The sequence below is a fragment of the Pseudorasbora parva genome, chromosome 4 (genome assembly GCF_024679245.1).
Source record: "Pseudorasbora parva isolate DD20220531a chromosome 4, ASM2467924v1, whole genome shotgun sequence".
Taxonomy (NCBI): Eukaryota; Metazoa; Chordata; class Actinopteri; order Cypriniformes; family Gobionidae; genus Pseudorasbora; species Pseudorasbora parva.
Genome location: NC_090175.1, coordinates 10,463,167 through 10,479,457, shown reverse-complemented (window position 1 = coordinate 10,479,457; position 16,291 = coordinate 10,463,167). Strand labels below are relative to the sequence as shown.

The 16,291-nt window shown below is 38.8% G+C and overlaps 1 protein-coding gene across 1 annotated transcript; it reads right to left on the bottom strand.

The window, feature by feature from the left end:
- Positions 1-1,446: 1,446 nt before the first annotated feature.
- On the bottom strand, positions 1,447-15,280 carry LOC137073765 (cadherin EGF LAG seven-pass G-type receptor 2). Its single transcript, XM_067442472.1, has 14 exons — positions 15,257-15,280; positions 15,038-15,168; positions 10,185-11,135; positions 9,523-9,666; positions 8,357-8,608; positions 8,169-8,267; positions 6,192-6,364; positions 5,926-6,074; positions 5,480-5,787; positions 3,894-4,004; positions 3,186-3,377; positions 2,954-3,048; positions 1,823-1,987; positions 1,447-1,651 (listed from the first exon to the last, which is right to left on the bottom strand). Exons 2-14 carry the CDS (start codon positions 15,137-15,139, stop codon positions 1,447-1,449), a joined length of 2,946 nt encoding a protein of 981 aa, XP_067298573.1. The 5' UTR covers positions 15,140-15,168; positions 15,257-15,280.
- Between the last annotated feature and the right edge of the window lie 1,011 nt (positions 15,281-16,291).

Below are 16,291 nucleotides of genomic sequence, written 5' to 3'. Positions count from 1 at the left end.
GCCAGAACATCACATATGCCAGTTGTAAAGCTGCTTTTTCAAATTTTGCCTAAACATAGAATAGGCATTTCCTTCAACAGCCTAAAACAAAGATTAAATTACTATTTTATTAGTGGTTAATATACAGCGATCAGGCATACATTTAAGTCCACCTTCCTAATATTGTGTTGGTTCCCCTTTTGCTGCCAAAACAGCCCTGTCTCATCGAGGCATGAACTCCACTAGACCCCTGAAGGTGTGCTGTGGTATCTGGCAGCAGGATTTTATCAGTAGATCTTTTAAGTCCTGTAAGGTGCGAAGTGGGACCTCCATGGATCAGACTTGTTTGTTCAGCTCATCCCACAGATGCTCGATTGGATTGAGATCTGGGGAATTTGGAGGCCAAGTCAACACCTCAAACTCATTGTTGTGCTCCTCAAATCATTCCCGAACCCTTTTTGCTTTGTGTCAGGAGCATTATCCTGCTGGAAGAGCCACAGCCAATAGGAATACCATTTCAACAACAATGCTAAGGTAGGTGGAGCGTGTCAAAGTAACATCCACATGGATGGAGGAACCAAGGTTTCACAACAGAACATTGCCCAAAGCATTACACTGTCTCCACCGACTTGCCTTCTTCCCATAGTGCATCCTGGGGCCTTGTGTTCCCATGGTAAAAAATTAATCAGACCAGGCCACCTTCTTTCATTGCATGGTGGTCCAGTTCTGATGCTCTCAGTTCTGAGTGCCACTATTGGTGCTTTCGGCGGGGTCAGGGGTCAGCATGGGCACCCTGACTGGTCTGTGGTTATGCCGCCCCATACGCAACAAACTGAGATGCTTACTATTTTATTTTGAAGGGGTGGTTCCGTGTTTTTTTTCTAGGCTTGGTTGTGTTTATGGGGCGCAGTATGACATGTCTTAATACTTCTTCTTTTTTTAAAACAACGTATTTTTCTTATATTTGACCTTTATTCCACACCGCTGTCTCCACTGTCCTGTGGACGGCTCGTTTGCTTCCTGCTTCTATGAAGCCCATCCCTTTGAAAAACGCAATGGTCTTAGATTGGTTAGATGCCCGAAGTGACGAATCTGCAGTGACTAGCAAGGGTTTATGACGTCACCAACCCAGGAAGAAGCTCGCTGTAGTCTAAACCGGCCGTTTTTGTAGGCAATAAACTAATAACTTTAAAAGGCAATATCTCTGTTTGCATTGAACTTTCAGCACTGTAACTTTGCAGATACTGTTTATGCTCAAGCAGCAACATTACACACTAACTAAAGTTAAAAAAGTGAAATAGCATGCAGCCACCCCTTTAATGTAATTATTAGTATTATTATTTTGTTTGTTTTGTTTTGTTTTTTTCCCCCTCACTTGTAGCCCCTTGAGGTTTTCAGTGTGCTCATTTATTCAGTGTGAGCCAGATTACATGTTTGAAATCCAGAGAAAAAATGCCTTCTAATAACTTACCTAATGAGATAGACAGTCAACAGAGAGATAAGTCCCACGATGCTCATAGCCAGGAGAACACTGAGAGCGATGACGGCTGCTGAGCTGGAGTCTTCAGAATCTCCAGAGGTCCCAGATCCTGCCTCCACTTTGATCTCCAAATCGGAACCAAACACCTTCTCCAGCTCCACTTTTAAATCGTTGTGATTACTCTGCAGTTTCCTGTGGGAGTCGACACAATGATCACGTCTACAATGGAAACCTAGTTGGCATGGAGGCCAGAGAGTTTAAAAGCAAACTGTGAAGCTCATGTTTTTGATGAAGAACACAAGTTCTTTATGAATATATTGCAGATTGCACATTTACTCATAAACTGGTACCAGTTGAACTTACTCTTTGACCTCCGTGGCTGAGAGGACAGCACCACTGGAGTCCATGGCGATGAAGCTGATGTAAGTTTTGGCCGTAGAGTCTCTGAGAACGGTGCGCATCTCATTGCCATTCTCAGCTCTCACACTGAGGATTTTCACGGTCCAGCCTAAAACTTTTTTCATGGATCTGAGACAGAAACGTACCAATAAATCATTCAGTCTGATTTGGGAACTGGCACAAGAAGTCTGTTGAAAAGAACCCGCTCAAAATAACGATTCATTCAGACATAAAATAGTCCCAATGCACACCATTCCAAGTCTTCTAAAGTCTAATATACAATTCTGTGCTTTGTCATGTTTTTCCATTTGGTAAATTTGATGGCTAACAGCTTAGATGCTAATAGCTGCTATTTCAGACAACAAACTTTATATTTTTTTAACTGATGGTAGAGTGTTACTTTGCAATTGCTAATTATGTTCTGAGTGGTTTATTACCATTGTGGTTACTCTGGTGTTCTAGGTGCTACAGCATTGGTATTCATCTAGTTTGTTGTCTTTATTTGCCAAGGTGTTGTTAGTTGCTTTCCAGGTTTTCTAGGTGGTTACTAGAGCATTGCCATATGGTTGCTAGGCTGTTGTTATACAATTGCTAGGATGTTCTGAGTGTACTGACCAAAGTCAAAAGAGCCCAGCCCAAGTCTCTATAATATCTGGTCTCTAGATATCCTTCAATGGAGTACTAAGTTAAGCTAAAATTAATTTTGCTCAACAGAATGATTTATTCAAATAAGATGGGTTCTCGACTCGAGGTCAACCCAGTCGCAACAGTTCTTGAGATTATGAGTGAATAATTTCAGTATTTTTCTTGCAAAAAGCTTTTAAAAAATCTATGGCTTTTTAAAGACTTTTAATGGTGTGGTGTTTTTGGGGAGCTTGATAGTTCCCAAGGTAATAAAAAAAAAGTCAAAATCATCAGCATCAGGGTTAGAGTACATAAATGACAAAATAGGTGCATTTTTTTGTTTACCTATTTGGGTTAACACATTTCCCCCTAGTCACCTTTCTCAAAACACATTAAATCAAACTATAATGATACAATTTCCCTTCTATCCCCATGCAAAGTGAGCTGGAAAATGGCATTTCTCCTACTCACTCTTCAGTCTCGAATTTCTTCTTCTCCACTGTGAACACGGGCTGGTTCAGAGAGATGACCGCAACATTGTCACTTGCACTTTCTTTCACGGTAATCTGTGGGCGTCAAACACAAAAGCTTGTTTTGATCTTTGAATTCTCTTCTTTGCATTGACTGCTTTGTTCTCAATCAAAATGCCATTGGTAATTTGAAAATCTTACAGAAGCTTTTGCTTTCTTCTGTCTCTGCTCACCTGTACTGTTGTAGTCGTAAACAGTCCATGTTTATCCGTGGCTTTAACCTGAAACATGGAAGGATTGTCACCAATTCTGGATGCATCCAGTACGTAGATCTGACCAGTGTTTGTCTCCACATCCAGCAGAGTTGTGGACTCTAGCAGGGAATACTGCAGTTCTGAGCTCTCGCCCACATCAGGGTCCGACGCCTGAAGGACACACACCCAATTCAGTTACGGAACTACCACAAATACATTTTATTAATTGCAATGAACAAATTGTCTAGTCTATTACTTCTAATATACACAGTTTTCTGCTTTGCCGTGTATTTCCATTTTGTAAAAGAGATGGATATTAGCTCAGATGCTAATACTATTTCAGACGCCAAACCATCCTGAAGCTAAGGTTAAACCCAAGTGGGTTTTTTTTTTTTGTCAAAATGACTAACTACTTGTACACTCTAAAAAATGCTGGGTTGTTTTAACCCAATGTTGGGTCAAATATGGACTAACCCAGCAATTGGGTTCTTTTAACCCAGCGATTGGGTTGTTTTTGGGTTATATAATCCATATTTGACCCAACATTGGGTTGTTTTTTTACCCAGAATTTTTTAGAGTGCAAGCATTAACTACGGTGATACTTAACTTAGCAAACACCACTATATAAAATAGATCTGACTTCATCCATTGCATGTATATCTGATGTCTATGCCCAGTCACACTTACCTGGACCTGCACTACAGGGAATTTGTATGGAGAGATGCTGAAAATTTCCGCTTTATACAGTTCAGCGTCAAACACAGGAGCCTCATTCACATTCTCAACCTGAACGTTGACCTGAAAATTGTGAGAGAAAGAAAAGTCAAATGAAAATATAAATGAGCCCTGTGGCAGCTTTCTTTAAAGAAGAGAAACATTGACTTTAAAGGGTTAGTTCACCCAAAAAGGAAAATTCTCTCATTAATTACTTACCCTAATGTCATTCGAAAGTTGCTCAGAGGCCATGAATCAGTGTATCGATTCATGATTCGGATCGCGTGTCAAACTGTCAAACTGCTGAAATCACATAACATTGGCAAATCCGAATCATGAATTAAAATGCTGATTCATAACCGTTTGAAACTTTGTTTTCAATTCGGCTAATCACTATAGAAGTCATTATTTCATTTTTTTGCACACAAAAACTATTCTCGTGGCTTCATTAAATGATTGTAGAGCCGCTGTAGTGAGATGGGCTTTGTAACGACGTCTTTAGTGCCTTTATGGGTCTTGAGAGAGGAAATGACATTGGTGTCAATGAAGGCCTTTCTGAGCCATCGGATTTCAACACTAATATCTTCATCTGTGTCTGAAGATGAACGGAGGTCTGACGGGTGTCCAACGACATGAGGGTGAGGAAATAATGAGAGAATTTTAATTTTGGGGTGAACTAACCCTTTAAGTGTTGGCACAGAAAGTGTGAATGCAAACACTTTTAGTCACACAAACTTAAGTCATTTCATTCTGAAAAGTGCAATTAATGCAATTAATAAAAGTGAAAGTGACATGTGAAAGCCAAATATGGTAACCTATAGTCTGAATTTGTCCGCTGCATTTAACCCATCCAAGTGCAGACAAATTAGGAGTAGCTTGTAGCGAACACAGACACCCATAGCAGTGGACAGCCGTTATTTGCGATTAGGGGGTTTGATCCCTTTGGTAAAGGGCACCCAGTAATTTCCTGCCGGTATTCGGAATCGAACCTGCAACCTTCGACTCCAACCAAAGTTTTTGGTGCATTCTCGGTTCCATCAAAAAATGCTATGGGGAGCAATTGTCTGCATGATGTAAATTACTCAACATGTATTTTAGCTAGCTTCCCAAATGTAACAGGGCATGTTATAGGAACTACAAATCCCATCAGCCTCAGTTCTATAAAAGGAAGTGATGAGACTTGTTCGTTCACTTACGCCCTTTCCGTCCGAGGTCGCGATAGATTTAAGTCGTAGCAGGTGTACATGTTGCATTGTGGCAACAGACCAGCAAACGTAAAGATCACTTATGTGCAGTCACATGTCCAATATTGGCGAAATATTGAGGGTTGAACATATGATGCATTGTTTAAGAGTATTATGGCTGGATGGGTGTCCTGAGTGTCATAAACCAAAATAATGAATGGTAGAAGGATGCACGATAACCATTTATTTTAGAATGAATTAGTGTTGAGATTTGTTTTTACTTTTTTTGGTTGGATGTTGGACCAATATTGGCCAAGTGAGAAACTGAGGCCACATCAAAGACGCCCCGTTACACATATAAAACAAGAATAATACCGTTGTCTCTGCAGTGTTTGGAGGAGTCCTGGAGTCTATGGCCTCTACTGTGAGGATGTACCACTCCTCTTCCTCCTTGTCCAGTGGTCTGAGAGCTTTTATGGTTCCCTCACCATCCACAGAGAAGACATCCTCATGTGACTTTATGTTATAGCTGACCGTAACCTCTGAACTACCAGTTAATGCCTTGACCTTGCCCACTGTTGAGGCCTCAGGTTCATTCTCCTTTACTGTGAATTTGTAGGAGGAGCTTTCAAAAGCCACACTCTCAGTGAGAGAGGTAATTTTGAAATGGATCAAGACTTCAGCTACGGAGAGAAGAAATCATCAAATCAGATTTTAATACTAAAGGGGGAATTACCTGCTCCAAATAAGAATGGCTCATATCATCTGCATGGTTTTAACACCAGAATCACTAAAGGAAATTATGCAAACCAAGCCCAAACCTTCATCAGATTTTGGTGGCGTCCCGTGATCTGTCGCTATAGCAGTAAGGGTTAGCAGCGTGTCTTCTGTGGCCTCACTAAGGTCAGAGGTCAAAGTGATGTCTCCTGTTTCAGCATCCAGTGCGACCATTGAGGAGTCTTCAGAGAAACTACAGAAACACAACATTCATGCATCTGTCCTAAAAGTGTGATGTAGGCAAGTGTGATCATGGTTTTGCCTTCATTTTATTGATCCGAAAGAAATGGAAGCTCAGTCTTAAGCTCACCTGTAGGTGATGAGTGCGTTGTTTCCGGCATCTTTATCCGTGGCAGAAAGCGTCAGCAGTACCTCTCCAACCTTGGCGTCTTTAACCAGAATGCTTTTGCTGTAGGTGTCAGAGCTGAAAACTGGAGCGTTGTCATTGACATCTGTGATACTGACCCTCACTGTGGTGATGTTCTGCAGAAAATTAACCCAGGCAAGCAACCATTTTGTATTACTGACCAAAAGTTTCATATTTGCAATGTCTAGTATGTAAGGATTGTATTAGTATCGTGTATCTATCATTTTGAATATTGATTGTTGGATCCTCAGTTTCAACATCTTTAAGAGTATCCTACTGATGCCTGCTACACACTGTGTGATTTTGATAATCCTAAAAGATCACAAATCACACTGTACGACATGGATCTAATAAACTTGGGTACGACATGTAAGGCTGCGTTCACACTTTACGTCTTTTTTGACAAGAAAAAGTTGACAAGCACTCTTTTAGAAAAAAATAAAAATTAGGTTTGGTTCAAAATAGCACCCAAGGGCGTCTTTTGTTGCTATAACAACAGCCTCAACAAGAGTGATGTGTAGTGCAAACAATAGATACAAAATGTCTTGATAAGAAACCCTGCATAATTTGGAAAAATGACTTAATGTGTGACGACGTAGTTTTAAGACTTTTTCAGAGCTTTAAATGGCTACCCCTGCTTTCAGAGCTTTAAACTGTTAACCCCTTCTTTAGAGCAAACTCAAATGTTTGTCTAAGTCAAGGGCTAACATCCTGCAGAATTTAGCTCTAACCCTAATATACCTGTGGCCTGTTGCACAAAGCTGGTTTCAGTTGCTACCCAGGTAAGTTCAAGTTTAGTTTGTGCAAATTCTGTTTTTTCGGGCTCAAGAAGGTGGATTGGTTTTTATCAGTGTTCATCACCATGGTAACTTACACTACACTGCTAACCTGCTCTGGAGCCAGTTTTATTCTGGGTTAGAGATCGCAAACCCAAACTGGACCAATCAGCTGCAGGTAAAGACTCAATAAAGCCACACCCCCTGTATCTCTCGTTCCAAATTTGCAGTTTATCGTGAAAAAAAAAACGTTTGCTCATCAAAATTGCTCATCCTTTGGCACTAATAGGCCTATTTATTATATTTTTATTATACAAATTACTTTTAATTAATATAATTTATGCATAATTGACAAGTAGACAAATATTAATATAAATGCATAAAACATGGATTCATAATTATTTTAAACAATGTGTATTCATTTGAGCTCTTTGTGAACCTATAATTAATAGGCATATTCGTTGATTCACATCATGGATTGATATCGTCAGATATTCTTTCAGCTGCCTTTTCGTCTTTCGTTTATTCCTGCTTTGTAAACGCATTTAATTTCATGATAATTTTCAAAACGAACTCTCAATCTCCAGAAGAGAAAGTGAATCAAACGGACACTGTTTGCACAACGCACTTCAGAGTTAATCGCAAACTCTGGATTTAACCTGAGTTGACAGAGAAAGTTTATACCAAGCTTTGAGAAACGGTTGAACTTGATCTAAACCAGGTTGGATTTATCAGGATTTGTCAACTCTAAACCTACTCTGAAACTCAGAGTTTGTTCAGCTAGTTTCATGCAACAGGCCTCTAGTCCAGCTAATTAAGATGTTTATGATTACTTGAAAACAACAGCTAAATATTTTGGAGCAGAGTTTGACTAAAGTCTGTTGGAAGGTAGCCCTCAAAGGGAGCCCCCTATGTTTTCTAGGTTACATGCTAATATGTGCCTCGAAGAAAGACCTGAGGATCAGATTGGAGCTTGCATTTTAAGAACAATTTTGCTATATTTGCAATAGGTACTTGCCGTCCTGGAAAAGACTGTGGAAATGCCACCTGAGGTTGTGACTACGAATGTACCAATCAGTACAATCACAAAACTGTATTAAAGTACACATTCACATCACAAATCGTACAAAGAAAAGGAAATTACATGTCCCTGTGGCATCCCATGATCCATAGCAACAATGACCACATCATACACATCCTGTGTCTCCCGATCCAGCTCCTCAATAGCTAGTAGAGTTCCATCCTATAGGGATACAATAAAGGAAAGGATTCAAATTCTACAGATCTAATATTTTACAGTACATTTTCATATTTTTAGAGTTAGGTCCTCACATCTCTGAAGCTGAAGATATTCCTGTAAGAGGAAGTAGTGATGGTGACACGTCCGTTGTCTCCAATGTCAGAGTCTGTGGCTAAGATTTCACACACCTCTCCAGGTGATGAGGGTGTGTACGCACCTTCCTGAATCTCAATGGTCTCTGGCAGAGGAAGGAATTGTGGGTTGTTGTCATTGACGTCCAGAACAGTGATGATGACCTGAGCTGTGGAGCTGAAACCATCATCAGGCTGGTCTACAGCTACTACCTGAGAAAGACAACGAAAGCATCCCATTTAGAGAATAGTCATCCTGATCAACAAGTTGGATTTAAGAAATAATGTGATTGCTTTGTACCTCTATATTGTAATTGTCTAGAATTTCTCTATCCAAGGTTGCATCGCTCCGGAGTGATATTACTCCTTGATTGTTGATAGCAAAGGTATCGCTATCCATGATAAAATGACCTTTAGAGAACCCTCCCTAAATGGACAGAAAACTGGAAGAGGTAAGTACATCAAAATAGACTTAAAATGCCGGCTCGACTAAATCTTACATTGTTAATTTGACAATTAATGAAAAGTGTCATGAACTGGCTATTTAAAGGCATGGTTTTTACATTCAAAAACATCATAACTAGGCTATTTTCTACACTGGTTTTAAGGCTCACTCCTGAACGTTGGGTTTTGATGGGCGTGACGCACTGGAGAATTGGAAGTAAAAGCCCACGGCTAGGATTGGATAATATTTGCATATTTAATGAGCTTCTGCTCCCTTCACATGAGGAAGTGAATGTTTTGAACGCGGCCAGAATAATTTAATAATAATGTCTGGCTCACTATCTTTGTGGGGACTCTCCATAGACGTAATTGTTTTTTATACCGTACAAACTGTACATTTTCTCCCCCTTACACTGCCCCTGCCCCTAAACCTACCCATCACAGGAAACATTCTGCATTTTTACAATTTTCAGAAAACATCATCCTGTATGATTTATAAGCCTTTTGAAAAAAAAGTGAGGACTGCTGGCGGGCCCACAATGTTGGTGATCTCGGGTTTTACTATCCTTATGGGGACATTTGGTCCCCACAATTTAATATAAACAAGGGGCACACACACACAAACACACACGCGGTAAGATATTAATGTTATTTTACTATTTAAGATTCACCGGCCTACTGACGTGCTTGCGTTTCGGTAGCCCATCTGGAAAACACATAGCCCCGGGACGGACGTTGGGCTTTGCGAGCCCTGGGAGTCTGAACCCAAATCGCAATGAACCTACAAATAAGGGATTCTCCAGCCTGTAACAGCGTGCTGGTATGCTCTGTTAGACACACCACGTACACATAATCAATATGATATGAAACAATGCAATACTATCGCGTATTAAAAAAAAACGTTTTACTCACATAAGTGTGCTGCAACATTCCTGTCAGATCCAATATAGAAGGCACAGCATTGTGTTTTAATCTCAATATGTCTGCAAATCCATTGTCGACCTGTGTCTTGTTTACAAACGATTATCTTGCTATCTTTGCCGTGTTTATTGCTCAGTAATGCGATCAGTTTAAGTCCACGAGTAGGTGGGCGGGGCAACAGACGCCGGCATACATAAAAGCGGCGTTTCACCCTTCTAATACGTCATTGATTTGAGAGGCTCGTTTTCTGGGCCTGGTGTCTATAAAAGCTTCTCTTTTACTAACAAGGACGTTTTCAGCTCTGAAACTTACAGGATATTCTTATATGACTATGACTTTTTATATATCAAAGCCTCAAGGTAAAGTTGATTTCTCAATTCATCACCCCTTTAATTCTTGTGTAGTTTGTCTGCTTTCTTCTCACCTCATCCTCATCTGTAACCTCCAAGGACACCAGAGCAGTTCCTCCTGGAAGGTTTTCATAGACAGACACGTCGTACTGGTCCTTACTGAAGACAGGAGCTTTATCGTTAATGTCCTCCACCAATACCGTTACAGTAGCACTGCCAGTGAGAACAGGGAGTCCTCCATCTCGTCCCTCCACCTCTAAAGTGTAGCGCTTAACTTTGCCATAATCCAGCTTTTCAGCAAGGCTTATGGTACCAGACTCGGCATCAATGTTAAAGACGGATGGAGTTGAAGAAGGCTCCTGTTTGACAATGTGATAGGTCACGACAGCATTTGCACCATCATCTTTGTCTGTTGCCATGATATCTACCACAGGTGTTCCTACTTCAGCATGCTCAGATACTGTGTTCTCATATTGCTGTTTGGAAAATATAGGAGGATTGTCGTTAATGTCAGTCACGGAGATGTCCAGAGTGGTGGTGGTGGAACGTGATGGGCGACCCTGATCTTGGGCAGTAATCACTAAATGGTACTCATCTTGGGTCTCCCTGTCAAGGGGAGCTGCCAGAGTTATCACTCCTGTTTCTTGGTCAACATTAAACATCCCAGCACCTCCCAGGAGAGTGTACCGCAGTTCTCCATTAAACCCTGCATCTGCGTCCGTGGCTGTAACAGATGATACATTATCTCCCACTGTGTGATCCTCTGGTACTGAGACAGTAGCAGGGGGATTTTCAAACACTGGACTGTTGTCATTGATGTCCAGCACCTCAACCATGACTGATGCCTCGTCCCGGTTAGTTCCATCAGATATTGACAGCGTCACAGTGTAGCTGCTCTTCTCCTCAAAGTCTAGTTTGACTTTGGTCGAGAGAACACCTGTTTCCTGGTTTATGGAGAACTTGTCAGCTTCAGTCTCAACTGTTAAGATGACAGGAACAATGGGATCAATGGACAGGAAGTCCACCTGTGAGAGAGGGAGAGAGAGGGAAAGAGAGGGAGAGAGAGAGAGAGAGAGAGAGAGAGAGAGAGAGAGAGAGAGAGAGAGAGAGAGAGAGAGAGAGAGAGAGAGAGAATACATTGGTTAATTACAGACATGTCCACAAGTCCCTGTGGTCCAAGTCAAGTCTCTGAGGTCCAAGTCCAAGTTAAGTCTCAAGTCTTTGAGGTCCGAGTCCACTTCAAGTCTCTGAGGTCCAAGTCAAGCCTCATCTCTGAGGTCCATGTGAAGTTAAGTGGACCTCAGAGATACTGTATAACAGTCAAGTCTTAAGTCTCTGAGGTCCATGTCAAGTCAAGTCTCAAGTCTTTAGGATCCAAGTCAAGTCAATTCTCAAGTCTTTAGGATCCAAGTCAAGTCAATTCTTTACTTTACTTTACTTTACTTTACTTTATTTATAAAAGGACAATGTACAATTTTTAACATAAATGTTTCCATTTCATGTATTGTACCGGATTTAGCTCAAAGCTAATTTTCACCCGCAGTCCTTTGGCAGGTCAACAATAAAATAACATACCCAATACATATATACACAAATACACAATACAAAAAAATAAATAAAAATAAATTAATAAAACATTGTCAATACAAACAATTAAACAACAACCATGTCATTGTTTACAAAGCTGATTACATTCTAAAAAAGATTTCAACTGCATTTTAAAGATTCCAAACGATGTACACCCTTTTATACCTTCCGGTAAAGCATTCCAGTTAGTCGTAGCTTTCACAGCAAAAGAGGATTGTCCAAAAGCAGAACGACGAAAAGGAACAGCACAATTTCTCATAGATGATCTAGTAGATCTCTCAGAAATATTCGGACGGAAACTAACAAAATCGCTGAGTACCAAAGGAGCCAAACCATTTACAATTTTATAAACCATACACAAATTTTTAAATAGCACATAATTTTCAAAACTCAATAATTTAAATTTCTTTAAAATGCTACAATGATGAAAATGTTTAGGTTTTTTATCGAAAGTTTTTAAAGTTTGTTTATATAGGGATTTTAAAGGCTTAACCACAGTTTCACCAGCTTGACCCCAACATGTGAGACAATATGAAATATGAGTAAGTATTGTGGCATGCATAAAAGTGTTGGCTACATCAACAGAAAGACAATGTCTAATTTGTCTGAAATTTGCTAAATTATATTTAATATTCCTCATCATTTTCTTTACATGTTTTTTAAAGCGAAGATTTGAATCCAATATTACACCAAGATAATTAAACTCATTGACTAATTCTACCTTTTCACCATTTATACAAATATCCACTGGTGTTTGAACCTTTGTTTTTGAAAAAAACATTCCTTTAGTTTTACCAATATTCAAGGTTAAACATGAATTCTCCAGCCAATGTGTAATTCGTTCCATTGCAACATGTAGCTTTTCAGCTGCTAGCTCTGCGGTTTTTGCATGCGTAAAAATAACAGTGTCATCAGCATACATTTGCACTTGTATCCCGTTACATTGAAGCGGGAGATCATTTACATAAAGACTGAATAATAAGGGGCCTAACACTGATCCTTGGGGTACACCCATTGTATAATGTAAATTACTAGACTTAATCCCTTTAATTTTTACACATTGTTCTCTATTTGATAAATACGAGGATATCCATGCTAGGGCATTAGATGAAAAGTTGAAATTAGATAATTTAGAAAGTAGAATTTCATGATTAACGGTGTCAAAGGCTTTACGCAGATCTAAAAATATGGCACCAACTAATCCCCCTTTGTCAACTTTGGATTTTATTTGCTCTATTAAATGTAATGTAGCTGTTTCAGCAGAATAATTAGCTCTAAAACCAAACTGCATACAGTGTAACCCAGGTTTCACTGTTTTCAGATAGAATGTCAGTTGTTCAAAAACAATCTTTTCTGCAACCTTTGAGAGTACTGGTAATATACTTATCGGTCTGTAATTACTAACTTCATGATGATCGCCAGATTTAAAAATCGGAGTAACAACAGCTTGTTTCCATGCATTGGGAAAAACACTATGTTCAAATGACAAATTAATTAAATGAGTAATAATAGGAGTTAAAATATCTTTATGAGTTTTTAGAAACATAGTATCCAATTGGTGAACATCTTTACATTTTGAATTTTTCAATGAACTAATAATTGTGTTAACTTGCATTTCATTAGTCTTAATAATATCAAAACTTGTACTCCCAACATCTTTCGGAAACATATTTATTTCCCCCTTTACAAATTTTTTTCCTAATTCACTAACAGAATTAATAAAAAAACTATTAAAAATAGTAGCAATTGCATAATTATCTTCAACGTTCTTTCCCTTAACTCGTAGCTTAAAATCTTCTTTAAAAGTTGGCTCCCTCCGACAAAGCGTGTTTACATTTTTCCAAATTAGCTTACTATTGCCTTTTGCCTCACTCATTAAATGAAGATAATAATTTGATTTAGCTACTCTCATTTCTCGGATAACTTTATTTCGCAAACCTTTATAACAAAGCCTATCTACATCTCTTCCAGATTTAATAGCTTTTTTTAATGCTGAATCTCTACTTTTCATCAGCTTCCATAATGTCTCATTAAACCACGGTAAATTATTTGTATGCTTAATTTTTTTCTTAACTCCAATAGTAAATTTCTCTCTTACAGAATTAATTTTATTAAAAAAAGTATTGCAACCATAATCTATATCCCTAGAAGCTAATATGTCGTTCCACTTTAAACCCGCTATTTCCTCATTAAATGCTATTAATTTTCCTTTAGGTATACAATGAAAAACATTGGAAGAAGTTACTATATCATTTTTAAACCTATTTTTTGTTAATTTCCGTGCAACCAAGGTTAAATTATGATCAGATAACCCAGTGATCAAATTATAACTCTTAATTATCCTTTCGGGTCTGTTGGTAAATATTAAATCTAACTGTGTCTTAGAGGATTTAGCAATTCTTGTTGGCCCTTTAATTAATTGACGTAAATTGAATTTATCTGCAATGTATTTTATTTTTTTCCTTTTTAATTTATCTTCCCAGTTCAGATTAAGATCACCCATAATAATTATTTCTTTACCACGATCACATTCTTTTAAAATTCCTGTAAGTTGATCATAGAAGGTATCTTTTGCTGAGGGAGGTCTATATACACATAAAACTATAAATGACATTTGAGGTGATAGAACAATTTTCAAACCCACCAATTCCAGATCATTAACGTAGTTAAACATAAGACGTTCACACTTAATGCCATCTTTAACGTATATTAATACTCCTCCTCCCCTTCCCAAAGATCTATCCCGTCTAAAACATTGATATCCTGGAATTATAAATACACTAGGAGAAGATGACTGTTCTCAAGTCTTTAGGATCCAAGTCAAGTCAAGTCTCAAGTCTCTGAGGTCCAAGTCAAGTCTTTGTTCTATTTTTAGCAATATTAGTTATTTTCAGCTATAGCTGTTATAATTAACAGTGGATTGAACTATCAAAACAGATTACTTTTACTTTAAAATTGCAAAATAAAGCACACAAAATGTTGTGTATACCACCGAAAACAAAAGTGGGTTTGAAACAGAAAGAAGGTATTTAATGACTTAATTTTATTGTTTTTTGAAAATGGGACTGTCCCAAAAACTACAAAATTTAAAGTAGATCAGAACAATGGTTCTATAGCGTTCCATGTTTTTTTCCTGTTATAGCGCCACCAAGTGGCCAGGATCTGCCATTTTTGCATGTGTCCTCCAACTGAGCAGATACTTAAGTGTACTAAGATTGGTATTTTATTTCTTTAACTAAAGATTCGTTAGTTAGCTGGTTGTTATTTAGACCATATTGTTGTATATCAGTTACACAGGGACAGTCATTAGGATAGAAGAAAATATTTGTGCTGTAAGGACCTTCACAATGTCTGCCTCTGACTGATCCTCCTCTATTTGTCCCTGGTAGGTCTTCTGAAGGAACTGCGGATTAGAATCTCCAGGTGCCCGGACATCCACCATTGCAGAAGTTGATCTGCTTATAGCGCCCCCTAATTGTATGAAAAGGAAGTGCAGTGTTTTTTAAGCCAACAGTAATATATCCACAGCCATGTATACCTCCATAAAACGAAAACTTACCATCTTTTGCAGTCACATAGAGTGAAAACTCAAGGATTCTGTTGTCCACCAGTGGGATTGTTTGAACTAGCGTAATCTCCCCATCATTCTCATTAATGCCAAAATAACCTTTCTCGTTTCCAAACTCAATGGAGTAGCTGATTTCGGCATTTGGGCCTTCATCCAGGTCTGTTGCTTCAACCTTACATAAAAATGTATGTACAGTACATTTAGTTAGTAACTTTAATATTCCAATGCTTATGGTATAGGAGTCATCTTATAAGGGTATAATGGTTCCATAATTTCAAGAAATCTACCCAAAATATTGATTGTGCTGGAAAGCGATAGACCGAGTAAACCCAGACCGATCTACCGGCGATTTGATTTTGCCCTGCAGCTCAGGCTGGAAACCTGTAAATTTTTCTTTTCTGATTCCATACATTTGCGGAGACCAATCACAAACTGGCTTAACCACCTTCCATGCTATTGGCGAGGTTAACACGATGACGGAGAGAGAAGTGACGGATCGTTGGTCTGATTGGTTGAAGGACTTTCCAATTGCGTACAGAGTCATTTGAACTATGCCCGTTGATCACGCCTCTTGTGTAGTAGAAAATACCAATGTTCAGCCAACCCAGACCAATGTTCAATCCTAAAAGAGTAAATGACTCTTAAAAGATTAAATGACTCGACAAAACAATGATTCATCACCTTGACAACTTGCATTCCAGTAGTCTGATTGCCGAAAACTTTGCCCTGATACTTGGAAGTTGTAAACTTTGGACTGTTATCGTTCTCATCCAGCAGGAAGATGGTCACATCAGCTGTTGCTTTGTTGGTGGAAGGAGGGTTTTCTTGCGCTTCAACCTTTAGATTTTGGAGAGAAAATTGGCATGCTTATTATGCAGTGTTCACAATGGGATCACAGCTAATTCTTAATTTCTAAAAAATCATAGTGATATCTAAAGATAACATGAGGCTTATTTGTTACTTGAAAAGTGAAGCTGGTTGTGGTTTCTCTGTCTAGGTCCACAGAAGTTTTCACCAGAATTGTTC

Excerpts from the sequence above, each read along its gene's own strand:
- LOC137073765 (XM_067442472.1), bottom strand. The coding sequence starts at position 15,139 with ATGGTGGATGTCCGGGCACCTGGAGATTCTAATCCGCAGTTCCTTCAG. Across the intron at positions 5,788-5,925 it reads GCCACCAAAATCTGATGAAG|CTGAAGTCTTGATCCATTTC; the intron begins GTTTGGGCTTGG and ends TTCTCTCCGTAG. Across the intron at positions 1,652-1,822 it reads TCAGCCACGGAGGTCAAAGA|GAAACTGCAGAGTAATCACA; the intron begins GTAAGTTCAACT and ends CGACTCCCACAG.